At 36.3% G+C, this 12,349-nt stretch overlaps 1 protein-coding gene across 5 annotated transcripts in view; it reads left to right on the top strand.

Moving 5' to 3' along the window:
- Positions 1–12,349, top strand: part of FAM184B (family with sequence similarity 184 member B) — a 41,022-nt gene that overhangs the window by 1,512 nt on the left and 27,161 nt on the right. For all 5 annotated transcript variants that reach the window (XM_027891204.1, XM_027891202.1, XM_027891201.1 and 2 more), the window contains exon 2: positions 11,257–12,021. In XM_027891204.1, the coding sequence (XP_027747005.1) occupies positions 11,257–12,021 (765 nt within the window). The remainder of the gene's footprint in view (positions 1–11,256; positions 12,022–12,349) is intronic.

Genomic DNA, 12,349 nt, shown 5'->3' with positions numbered 1-12,349 from the left:
AACAATGAAAAAACACTGAAAAAATACGGGTCGAACAAACAAAGGAAGTAATTCAGATGTTCAAGTTAGAATGGCTTACTAGTTACAGTGCCATCATTCTCATCTCATGGTAACTGTATGTGAATAAAGTACATCGTGTCCATCAATACATACACAAGGGCTACTTGTCAATACACATATACTTGCTATAATATATTCATTGTACTATATCAATACTTGCTTTACAGGTACTTTGTTTCTATCTTTTTTAAATAGGCTTTGTACACAATATGATCCTTTTTGCCTGTGTTGAAAAATTTTGTTGCAGTGGGTTTTTTTAAATATTTTTTGCTAAATTTCTGCTATTAAAATGTGAGAGAGTTCATTTCTTTACTTTTAATAGCATTTCTCCTCTAGACACTTTTCAGCCATCTGAAACAAATATGATTTTTACCTGGAGCTCAAAAAAATATCTCTGAAAAGCAAATCATTCTGTTTTGGAATATGGTCTTTAAGAACCAATTTTCTCTGCAATAACACTGCACTTATAGAGAACTCACGGTAGAACTGGAATTTAAATCATATGCTTTCCCTGCTGAGTTCTGGGTAGACTAAATCTGAACCAATAGTAAACAGTAAGAAGCAAAATGTGACACTAGATAAGCTGAAAAATGGCTATATGGAAAATTTATTGTAATCATTTTTGACCTAGAAACTTTGAGAGTTCCCTTTCAAATCACTGTTTTCTTGGCTATATTGCAGTCGGGATGATGATAATAATAAAATCCCTCATAAGTTTAAATGGCCCATAGTGCTTTCCTTTCTTGTTTCTAAGCTAGTATGCAATAATGCTGTTTGTTGTTGCTCAGCTGAAGCTTCCTGTCTCTGTGACTTTAAATTTTCATTGATGATCTCATTACTCATCCACTCAGCCTTGTGCCAGGTGAGATGAATACAAAATGTGTAAATTAGGTGTAGGATACAGATCTTGACTTCCATTCTGTTTCTTTGTTGCATAGTCAGTAGTGTTCTCCTCCTACTCTCAAAGGCAAAGCAGGGGGGTGCAAAGGTATCAACAGGAACCAAACTGGGTGAGATTTCCCTTGTTGCATGTAGTGGTGATTAAGTTGTAAGGCATTGGTTGGTGCAGGGAGTCTCCGCAGGTAATCTGGACCCAGAGATTTTGACAGCTGCTCCCCTTCTACTGCCCTGGTATTTCTGCTTTTGGAAAAGTAGAATATAGGAAGTTTTCATACCTTCAGTCATGCATTTTTCTGTTCTGCACATTTTTGGCTTTAGCAGCAAAAGTAATGTTTTGTTTGCTTTGAGCAGCAAACTGCTGGGTTTTTTTGTAGCCCATTTATTTTGAAGTCAATATATTCATATGATTGTAGCAGCATGTATGATTTTGTACTAGTAATTAATTTTAAACTTCTCCATCAAACTCTGGACTCTTGGAGTGGTGTTTTCTGCTTGCCTGTTCTTTGTAGAGCATAATGTGGAATTAAAGTGCATGGTGATTTTTATAAGACACTTTGGGTTTCACTCCCTGGTGCCTCAAGCTGTGGATTTCTAACAACCACTGGCTACTGCAGTATTTTCGTGCGCTTATGGATTCTTAGGACAGTCCTTTTTATTTGAAATAGGATGAGAAATGCAAATGGACTCCAGATGAGTGTTGAGGAAAGTTGATCAACTTTCAATGATGAGGCGGTTTGGATAGTGCTGGCAGGAACTAGATATGCTGCAGATATCCATGTTATTCAGGCTTCTTTTGAAACCTCTGCCCATGGGGCTCAAACCAAATCTACTGTTCTGGACTGCAGTTCTGGAATCAAATCTAATATGAATAACTGGGAAGATGACATTACCTGGTGATCAGAGAGCCACCTAAACCACAAAACATTTCTGTTTCCTTCTTAGAGACAAATTCCTGAATACCAATGGAGGAATATTTTTTTTACCTTCAAATCCTTTATTTTTTTCCCTAGGGGTTCATCTGACTTTATATTGTGAATTTGGGAGGCTTGTTGTAAGAACCACATTTTAAAATTGCATTATTCCTGGTCAAGTAGATTGTTAGTTAAAAAAAAAAAAAATCAAGCAGCTTGGCAAGAATTTTGTGTGTATGTGTTGGATACCATGAGTCAACAAAAGAGGAGAGTGCTGATGCAAGGAAAAGTTAATTGCTGGTAAAATGCACTCATGAACCTTTTTTATTCCTTCAGGGGAAAAAAATGTCAAAGGGAAGCAAGTGTGTTCCTCTTCTAGAAGCAGCAGCATAGGCAGATGTTCCTGAATGACTCTGTGTGGAGCAGTTCAAAATGTTACACACTCTGACTGCTTATCACCACCAGTCATTAGGAGGTTTAGCCCCTCAGCGCAAGGTAGAAAATATGAACTTTATATAATAAGCTTTGGTGGAAAATCAGCCAGATAAGCAAAACCCAGTTTCCTTAGTTATTTAAAGAGGGATGGCTGACTTCTGCACAAAAAAGTTATGCTCATATGCACTCAGTGGGTGCAAATTTACCAAAGAATTAGCAAATGACCTGGCACATGTGTGAGGGCATAGGCTTTCTCCACCATTCCTAGTGTCTGTAGCATGGCTATATATTAGATCTTTTAACCTTTCCTATTTTATTTGCCATAAACCTATTAGCCATTTTTTGTTTATAGGAATGAAAGATGATCAAATTCTAATAGTTTATTCTGGAAGCACCTAACAGCTGAGCAACTGTAACAGAGCACTTCTGTGGTCTACTCATGTTCCTGTAGAAACATGTTTCCTTTCTCACATAGTTTAAGATAAGTTTATTGACCTTATTTACTATGATGTGTTAATAGTACTCAGTAACCAATGCGTGCAGTGGTTCAGCTGTTGTGGATTAGTTATTATGCTGCCATAGCTCCCCTGTGTGCTTAAGGCTTTTTGATCTCAGTTCTCTAGAGAGAATTTCTATGGAAATTAAGCAAAATAGAATAGCATAAAAACTAGGATCATGCTTTTGGAGCAGCAATATTTTTCCTTTGGGCAAGGAGTATAAAAAATATTTCTATGTAGGTGAAGAAAGAGATTCTTTTTATAAAACTGCTGAAATTATGTGCTAACAAGACTAATAAAATCAGCTACCAATAACTCCATGTGCTTTATGATGTATTTGTTTTCATGATTTTTGAGTACAATTTTCTATCAGGATTGAAAAGCTTTGCCTATAAGCTGATAAGAATGTGCAGACTGAGATTTCTTAACTTGTCCTCACTACATTTTCCTTATAGAACTAAAAGGGAACTTCTGGATCATTAAAAGTGTGAGCAATGTTATATAATTGTGCTGATGAACTAGCCAAAAGTGATATTAAAGCCACTACTGCTATTAGGAAGTAACCTAGAATCTTATATTTGGATAGATAGAAATTATCATTTAAATTAGTTTCAGGGTAAAAGAATGATATCTCTGTGTTGGAATTACCTCCTTCCTGTACAGATTTGTCACTGATAATACCAATTTGCAGAAAATCTGACAGCCTTAGTAATTGACAACTCAAACCTACTTTATAATGGAAAGTACATAATAACTTCAAGTCTCCTTATCAAGAAACCCTAGATAATGTTTATATACAAAATGTTACACATTATTAATATTCACGTTTTAGGCAATAGGTAATAAAATATCTAATGATCTTTAATTTTTATATATTTTTTATTATCTTTGTTCTTGGATAATATTTAAAAGTATCTTTTTCAGTGACACTGTAACCGTACCTCTCTCTTAATGTTTCCTTTATCCAGTAGGTAGATGACAATGTTTTGCAAATATGTAAAATTATACCCCATTTAGAAGTCAATGCCAACTCAGTCAAAGATGTTCTCACGTAAATATTCTAAAGCTGTGTATTTTAGGTTTTTGACCACTTCAGCATTTTATTTTGTATATAAAATAGTTTTTTTCCACAAAATATCATGTTCTTTTGACCCCAGTCACATTTTCATTAAATAAAAGTGTTTATGTTTTCTTAAAATATCTGTAACACTGAGGTAGAACTCTCTCTGTTGCCACCTTTATAGTCACATCTTAAACACATTAGCTGGCTCACTGTAACAATTCACTTGTTCTTCCTGCCTGTACACAACCAGTCTGACTTTATGTCGTGCCAAAGACCACTTAACCTACACTTTTAGTAGGAACAGATAAGGCATATGAGGGGTTTTTTTGCTTGAGCTTAAAGCCATCAGGAAGTGTGAGAATGTAGTTAGTACAGTACCAAGACTGAGTTAATTTAGCCTACCTCCCAATGGGGCACAGGAGCTCAAGCTTTGCTGTGCTGGTTAAACGTGGCATTTTACTTAATGTATATTTATTTGTCTTCCAAAGGGTTTGGAGGCAGCAGAACACACCTTCTACTGAGGAAATACTACCTTTATTTTATAATGAAACTACAAACTGACTGACTTTTCGAATAGAGATTTTTTTTTTTTCCTAAGTTAATAACCTTGGTGAAATTCATCTGAAGTAAGATTGCACCTTTTTAATGTAGTAGTCATTCAAAACTTTGTATGACTTGGTCCTTAGGCACTTAAACACAGTTTGAAGTTAAATCAGGTTTGTACCAAAGAAGTCTCTTAATTATCTTTGGAAGCTACAGCATCTGGTTATGACTATGCACCAACTGGCTGTAACTATATAACTCTCTTAAAGGATTATAGAAGAGCTACCTTTAGATCTACATATGAGATTGCAGTTGAATATATTTTCCTTTTTTCATTCAGGATGAGATTACTACTAGAATTTGATAACAAGGCTATTAAGAACTCTAGCTGGTAATTGTAAATGTTTTTACAATGTTGAAATATTTTTACTAAGATGCTGATACACCTTAGTATTTCATAAAAATAACGAATTGTCCCAAGACTATGGGACGTTACAATGCAACTACAGTGTGTTGCCACTGCAGTCTTCACAGACTGTTTGTACTTTTTCTGGTGATAAATACTGGTTAAATTCTCTCGCGTTTGTGATCATCAATACAAGCTCAGGAGATGTCCAGCATATACTTAATAAGAATGTCATCCTGAAAAGGGAATAGGAGTAATGGCTGTATTCAGTCTAGTTCTGTTTTACAGTTACGTGTGATTGGGTAAAAATTTCACAGGTACATGAATAATAGTGTGGTATTATGATGTGTACTGTTATGTAGTCTTGTAACTACTGAATGACTTGTGTGTTGACTCTGGCTCTGACAATGCTGCTTTGAAAGTGAGGGGAGAAGCTGAAAGAAAAATATCTTTTAAAAAACACTGTATGCTGAGATCCATCTGGGCCGGTAGCTTGGTTATGATTATGCCCAGTGAGTTACAGGGATATGACGTGCCTCTAGTGCAGTTGTGTGAATTATTCTCACTTCCTGCAGTGATCTCTGAGTTTTTCCAGGGGTGGGTGAAGTATCTTAGTATTTAATATCCCTGAGTGGATTTTTATCCAATACGTTTCTCCAATCACTCCTTGAATCCATGTGAACTTTTAGTTGAATTTGCTTATAGCAGCAAGAACTTTAATTTTGGTGCTTGCAGAAGTGGAAACTGGCATTATTAATTCATGGATACCTGAGGGTTCTGATGGTTTCTTAATTAGCAAATTATCTAGAATATATAAAGAAGTCTTATTAAATTTTTAAAAGTCTTTTATGAGATTTTTACCTGCAAACTACAGGAGAGTAAAAATTTGGTTGAGTCTTTATAGTATTTGATAATGTCTGTGTTGATTAGGAAGAAACAGCTCATCTGTGCTTACCACAGAACTACACTGAAAGCAAAACATAGAGATCAAGCTTCTAGGATATAGACCTATCAAGCTGTTCTGTGAGTTTTACATATGTAATAAAAAACCAGCCAGCTAAGTTATCAGTGAATTACATGGAAATAAGGCTTTTTTTCCCTTCTATTCACACAGAAGTGTTGACTTCACTTCTCTATTAGAAATTCACCTGGACTACAATACCAACAATGCACAGACAGGACATAGATAAAAATGTGGCTCGTGCCAAACAGATTTTCTCTTTTTTGCACATCATCCACCTGAAAGAGCTTCATGAGACAGAGTTGAACTCATCTAAGACTGTAATAGCCTAAGATTTATGGGGATATTTTAGATCTTAAGCAGTTATGCAAGAATTTCACCAAGACAGATTACAAATCTGTCTTTCTCTCTGTGGAGAGAAAGTACTCTGAAATCAAGCAATGTGATCTTTCTGCTTGCCTACATATGAGTGTTAATTTACATTGATTGTCAATGTTTAAGCGTAATGTTTTAAAGTATTTTCATCTAGGTCTGTGGTTTTTAAGAAACAGAAATTTTACCTAATCTAATATTTACTAAAAAATAATGTGATCCTCTGGCAATATTTTAATACAGCTTAACCTGATAAATATGCTCAAGATGAATTTGAATCACCTCAGGGAGAACAAAGAAATGAAATTTATTTCATGTAAATGTCAGGCTGACTGATTTTATTTATTCTAGTTCTTAATTGCACACAAAATTAAAAAAAAAAAAGTTATAGTGCTTTTGCTATTTAAGCTTTGCAAAATTATTCCCAAGTTATTTAGAAAGGGGTTTTGACAAATAAGATACAACAAGTGCTGCAAAGATCTGGGATAGATCTTGCATTATTTTATGTATTAAGTAATGACCTGGAAGTAAAAATAAACAACCTATTAAAGTTAATAGATTATACTAACTCAAAGAGAGTCATAAACATCTAAACAAAATGGAGAGAAATAAGGAATATAGATGGAAGATAAACTGCATTCAGTTAATAAACACCCAATATCTGTTTTGGTTTGTATGGTGTTGGTAAAACAGCATGAAGTGGGTGTACAGAAATGAAGTCAATATGAAGTTTGGATGTTTGGAGTGCTAATTTTTTTAAAGCTTCTCTCATACTACCCATTTATATGTTTATGTTATCAACAGTTGCTGAAACTATTTGGATGCATAAAATTATTGTTGTGCTTTCAGGAAGCAAAGGATTTAGTTCGTACGTTAGAGCAGTATCATTCAGCTAGGGAGCCCCCGGTGGTGTAGAGGAAAACACACTGCACTGTCACTGCAGAGACCCGGTTTCGATTCCCGGTCGGGGCCCCTCCCCGGGCAGATGGAGCTCGTTAGCCCTGTAAGGCAATCCATCTACGTCCTGAGGACCTCGCTGCCACCGTCCAAGTGTGCTTGGCCCCGGCAGATGAACCTCAGGATTAAAGGGTGGGCTCAGTTCCGCGCACACTGTGTCTCACCTAAAAAAAAAAAAATCCAATGCGCAGGCTGGAAGGTGGAAAGACCTTCCCCGGTTCTTCGTTCGCGAAGAGACTGGCCATTATCATTCAGCTGAAATCAGCATAGATATAAAATGGGGTGAGTACTGTAGGTAATCATAACCCAGGCTGTTACCTCAATTAAAAGACCTTCTTCAGTGATAGAAAGAGAGACTTGTTAGAGTATTAATTAATAAATTGTGGGAGGTGATTTTATGTTCTAACCTGTAGAGTTAGTGACAGAGGAGGCTAAGGGATAGAGAAGCCATTCATTTAAATAACTGAAGTTACTGGTAATAATTTCTCTGTCCTTTGCTTTTAAAGAGACCCTTTTAAGGCTGGCATGTTTATAGATACTCTGCTCTGGTCTTCTTGGGAAGTAGATGAGTTCAAAGAAACAAATTCACATGCCAATGAAGACAAGATGCTGCTGCCGCTGATAAAAAGGAGATGACACACTCCCCAGTCATCTAGCAAGCTAAGTGTAAATCAAAGCTTCTTCCCTTCACTGCTTTGTTTAGAATGCTGACAGGAGAACCCTGTTTGGCACCCCCATCTAGGGCCTTTTCTCCTTCTTGCGTCTCTTTTTTTTTACTTCTAGCCCTTTCTCCATCAGGAAGGATTTTTGTCCACTAGCTTGAACCTGAGAAAAGAACACTTATGGTCTGCTTTTCTTTGATTCACCTTAGTATCCTCGCTCCTCACCTTCCATACCAAATTGTCTTCCTTCTTATTCAGCTAGTAAAGCAACCTGCTAGAATATTTTTTTTCATTATGATAGTCAGGTTCCTGTAAGAGTAGTATTTAACACTACTGTAGGAAGAGAGAACTGTCCTTTTTTATTTGAGTGGTTTAGCTTTGTTTTCACTGATGACATGTAGTTGAATGTTTTTGGGGTTTCTTTTTGTTGTTTTATATCACTGTAAATAAAAGGAGAAAGGAAATACCGTTTACATTTACAGCATTTGGAGAATAGAATAGGACAAAGAAGATGTATTCGTATTCACTGCACTATTAATACTCAAGTGTATGTGTGTAATAGTGTTTATACCAATATGCCATACAACTTTCTGGTGCTATAAATTCGGTACAATGTTTCCCAATCCATTTGGTTTTGGAAAACTGTGAGGAGGCAGTAGCTATTGGTATTATGCTAGCAACTCCAAGAGTAGTGAAGTGCTCTTTTAATTTGAAAGAAATTCTGTCGCTATTGTCGTGTGGTCAGTTTTAGAGCTGCTTTTTAAAAGCTGTTTATCAACACAACTGTTAAGGGATTTATACCACATTACCCAGCTGTGTGTACACTCACAAGGTACAGATGCTAAAATAACTTTTCAGTATTTTTCCTTTCAGCACATAAAGACCCAGATTCATCCCATATAACTCCAGTCTCTAAAATGAGGTATCTGGAATAGGAATATAGTAGCTATATTCAGTAGTCTGAGCAGCTTAAATTTCATGAAGTACAGAGCATCAGCCATGTAAAAATTAAATCTCTTAAGAAGGTTAAGATACTGAGAAGTCAGTTTCAGCACTCAAGCATGAAGATTAAATTTAAGGTCGTGCAAGTCAAAGTTCTTCATTGTGGTTCTAGCCACTGTTCAACAGAAGTGTAGGAATAATATATAGAGCAGAAAGGCCATTTTTTTCCATTCTTTTGGATAACTCACTTAAGGTGATGGTGGTGGTCAAATGCTTAGTGGATTTTGGGAAATCTCCATGATTAAGTCAGACTATAGAGGAACCAGTTTCTGCTGTGAGCCTGAACACAAAATAATATGAGACAGGCCGTGGTGGTTACCTAGATAAATTAACCAGTAAGAGTGGAAGACGGAATTGATTACAGAAATGGAATCGAGATGGAATGGATTGCAGAAATATGATCATCAGCACCTGACCTAATTAACTGAAGAATTGACCAACCTAATTACTGGTCATTCAGTGTGTAGAATGTGGGCAAAATTAATCTTCTCCTTGTAGTTTTTATGTCTGTCTCCTGAACAGTTAAAAAGCATTGTTAATAGTTAAGAAATCACTGTTCATGGAGGGATTTTAGGTAGTGAGAAGGAAACTGCTCAGTACCCTACAACTATTTCAATTTCAAGTAAAAATGGTTAAAAATAACAGAGAATAATTAACAGTTTGTAATCTAAGACCCAAAAATATATGTATCTAAATGTAGACAATGACTTCTTGTCTGATATTTTTCAGGAATATAATGCTGTTAATATCTTTTGTCATGTATTTATCCAGAAATATATCCAGACCACGTTTTTCATTTGTGACTTTTTAAGACTTCTCTACTTAATTCATTACTGCCATGGAGAAAGCTGACTACACACAGGATGTATATTTGTGCTTGCTTTCATTTATGGTTGACTGAAATTCAATGTTATTCATATACAGATAGCACAGAAAGTGTTTAGACATAGATATGCAAATTCAGTAGTTCTGAAGACATCTTTGGGACTTATACAATATATTACAGGCTTGTGACACTTAGTGTGGTCAAGATACTTACTGGACTCTCAACTGAGGCTTGCCCTGAGGAAGGCTTGAAGATTACAGGGCTGAAATTCTGGCATAATTAAAGAATTAGTTGTGATGTTTTTCTCTATTTATTTATTTTTTTACTTAAGGCTATGATTTTCTCAAACATTGTCTAAGAATCTTTTGATTGACCTCTGTGGCCTCAGGCCAGACTGAATATATTTGTCATAACTTGTGTACAAATTCCAAACCTGGTTTTGTAGAGCAGTAATTTATCCCTCAAAAAAATGTAACCAAACAAATAAGTGGAAAACCTTCATACATGTAATTACAGAATGTGTAGTTCTCTTTGAGTTAGATAACTATGTCCAGTAGAAACTGGATTAGTCCCTGTATGTCCTAATGAAGGTCTGAAAAGACGAATGTGGTTTTTTTCAAGGCATTTATTATGTTGTGCAACTACATGTAACTGTCTTGTAAGCTTAATGTGCACATTTACTCTTCATTTCAGGCCACTCTGGGCTTCTAATTGCATTTTCTTTTCAAAACAATAGTAGCATGCTTGTACACTAGCTTCTATGAGAGGTCTTTGGTGTATGTTGTGGGTAACAAATGAAGCCTGATAACTTGTCTTACAGCCAAGACAATCATCATTGTGCATTTTATAGAAGAAAATAAAACGTCAAAGGATTTAAAACAGTTGTTTGGAAAAATTACTTATTGTCATCAGAGGGGCACTTGAATCTGCTAAAAGCTGTTATCTGAGATTTATGACTGTTACTGAAATGTGGGGGGGAAAAAAATACATTGCCTGAACACTTCTCAGAATCAAGCCAAAAGATGCTTGCAGTTGAGTAATACTTACCACGAAAAGCTGACCAAACTAACTGCGAGGCATGTGGCCTCCAGGAATGCATCTTCCATGGTACTTTAGTAATTTAATCCACCTTTCATACTTTACTTTCATTTACATCACAGAGTGATTTTGGTGCACATGAACTGGGTGTCAGGACCTAAGATTTCACTGCACAGATCTGCCAGTACTGGTCTGCAGCACTTCCTAATGCTAAAGGCAGTGTGGCAGGTAGCCCTCCTGCACTGAAGGCCAGGTGAACTGCACTACAGATAAGGAGTCATTTAGCTTAAGAAGGGACCTGATTTTCTTCCTTGCATTAGAAATCCAGCTACAGGCATGAAGTAACAAGTTGCCAAGAATAAAAAGGAAATTTCAGACAAAAAGTGAAAAAGTTATTGCCTGTCACAGTATTGTATTCCTTTCCTATAAGGTTTTGCAGTGTAAAATTGTGCCTTCTGTTCCTGGTGAAAAACAACACAAGAACACAACGAACCACCACACCACCCAAAAAAGTATTGGTCTATTGCAATAATTCCCTTTTAGCATTTAACACCTTGATAAATATAGTAACTGGATGCATGGCTACTGTTCACTAGCTACTTTAATTTTCTATTTTTCTACAGGTGATATATGCCCTAAACGCTAAGAATGATGAACATGAGGCCAGTATAGAGGCTCTGAGAGAGGCTCACGAAGAAGAAATTCAGCACATTCTTGCTGAAACAAGGGAAACGGTTCTCCAGTGTAAAAGCAAAGTTGAAGAAGAACAGTTACTGAGAAAACATATTCAGGCCCTTGAAATTGCAGTAGAACAACACAAGAGATTGAAGGAAGAAGCCTTGGCAGAGTTAACATTGTGCAAAAAGCAGGCAGAAGAGAAGGAGTTGAGAACAGAAGTGAAACAAGCACAGACAGTCCTCTCTAAAGACATGGTAGATACCAGTGCAGGCTTTGAAAACAAGCTTCCATATTTAAATCAGGAGTTTGATGAACTGCTAAATGAATGCAAAGCATCTACAAGAGAAAATCTAGACAAAAAAGTACATTTAGATGAAAAATGCAGTGTGGAGGGACTTGCTCTAATAAATGAGATGGAAAACCTGAAGAGCAAGAACCAGAGAGCAACTGAAGAATATCCTCAGAAAACATACAGACTGCAAGTCCCTTATGAGAGAGAAAATGAGACTTTGAGAAAAACTATGCATCAGTCTGTGATAGAAACACTGATGAATTGTCAGCAAAGAGAAACAGAGCAAAGGAAGAGTTCAGAGACTGAGGAAGGTTTTTTGCTGCAGCAGGTGAAGAAGCTGGAGGCAGACCTAGAGGAGAAAAGCCAGAAGATAAATGAGAGGAAGAAGCATTCCCAGAAGCTGAAGGAGAGAATACAGGTAGAGTATGAGATTGTGATCCCTGTCTCTGCCTATAAAAGTACAAATCATCAATTCTTTAAAATTTGGGACAGGAGGGGTCTTTTACATATCATGTTGAGTCAAATGCTTTTTAAGAAGTAAAACGGTTTTAGAGACTTAGAATGGAAATAGGAGAGGTATAGTGCTGAGAATTTTAAAGACAGAGTTAAGATGATTAGTAACTCATTAGGAGAACATTTTGAACACTAGATTTTGTATTCCCTGAGGGAGGAGTGAGAACCTCACTCCTCCCTCAGGGAATACAAAGTCTAGTGTTGGCTGAACAGAATTTTACCTTTCCTGCTCA

Source organism: Empidonax traillii, unplaced genomic scaffold (genome assembly GCF_003031625.1).
Source record: "Empidonax traillii isolate 1590-97213 ecotype Southwest subspecies unplaced genomic scaffold, ASM303162v1 scaffold312:size2399984, whole genome shotgun sequence".
NCBI lineage: Eukaryota > Metazoa > Chordata > Aves > Passeriformes > Tyrannidae > Empidonax > Empidonax traillii.
Note: the sequence above shows the minus strand (reverse complement) of the source record. Positions and strands in the feature narration are given on the sequence as shown.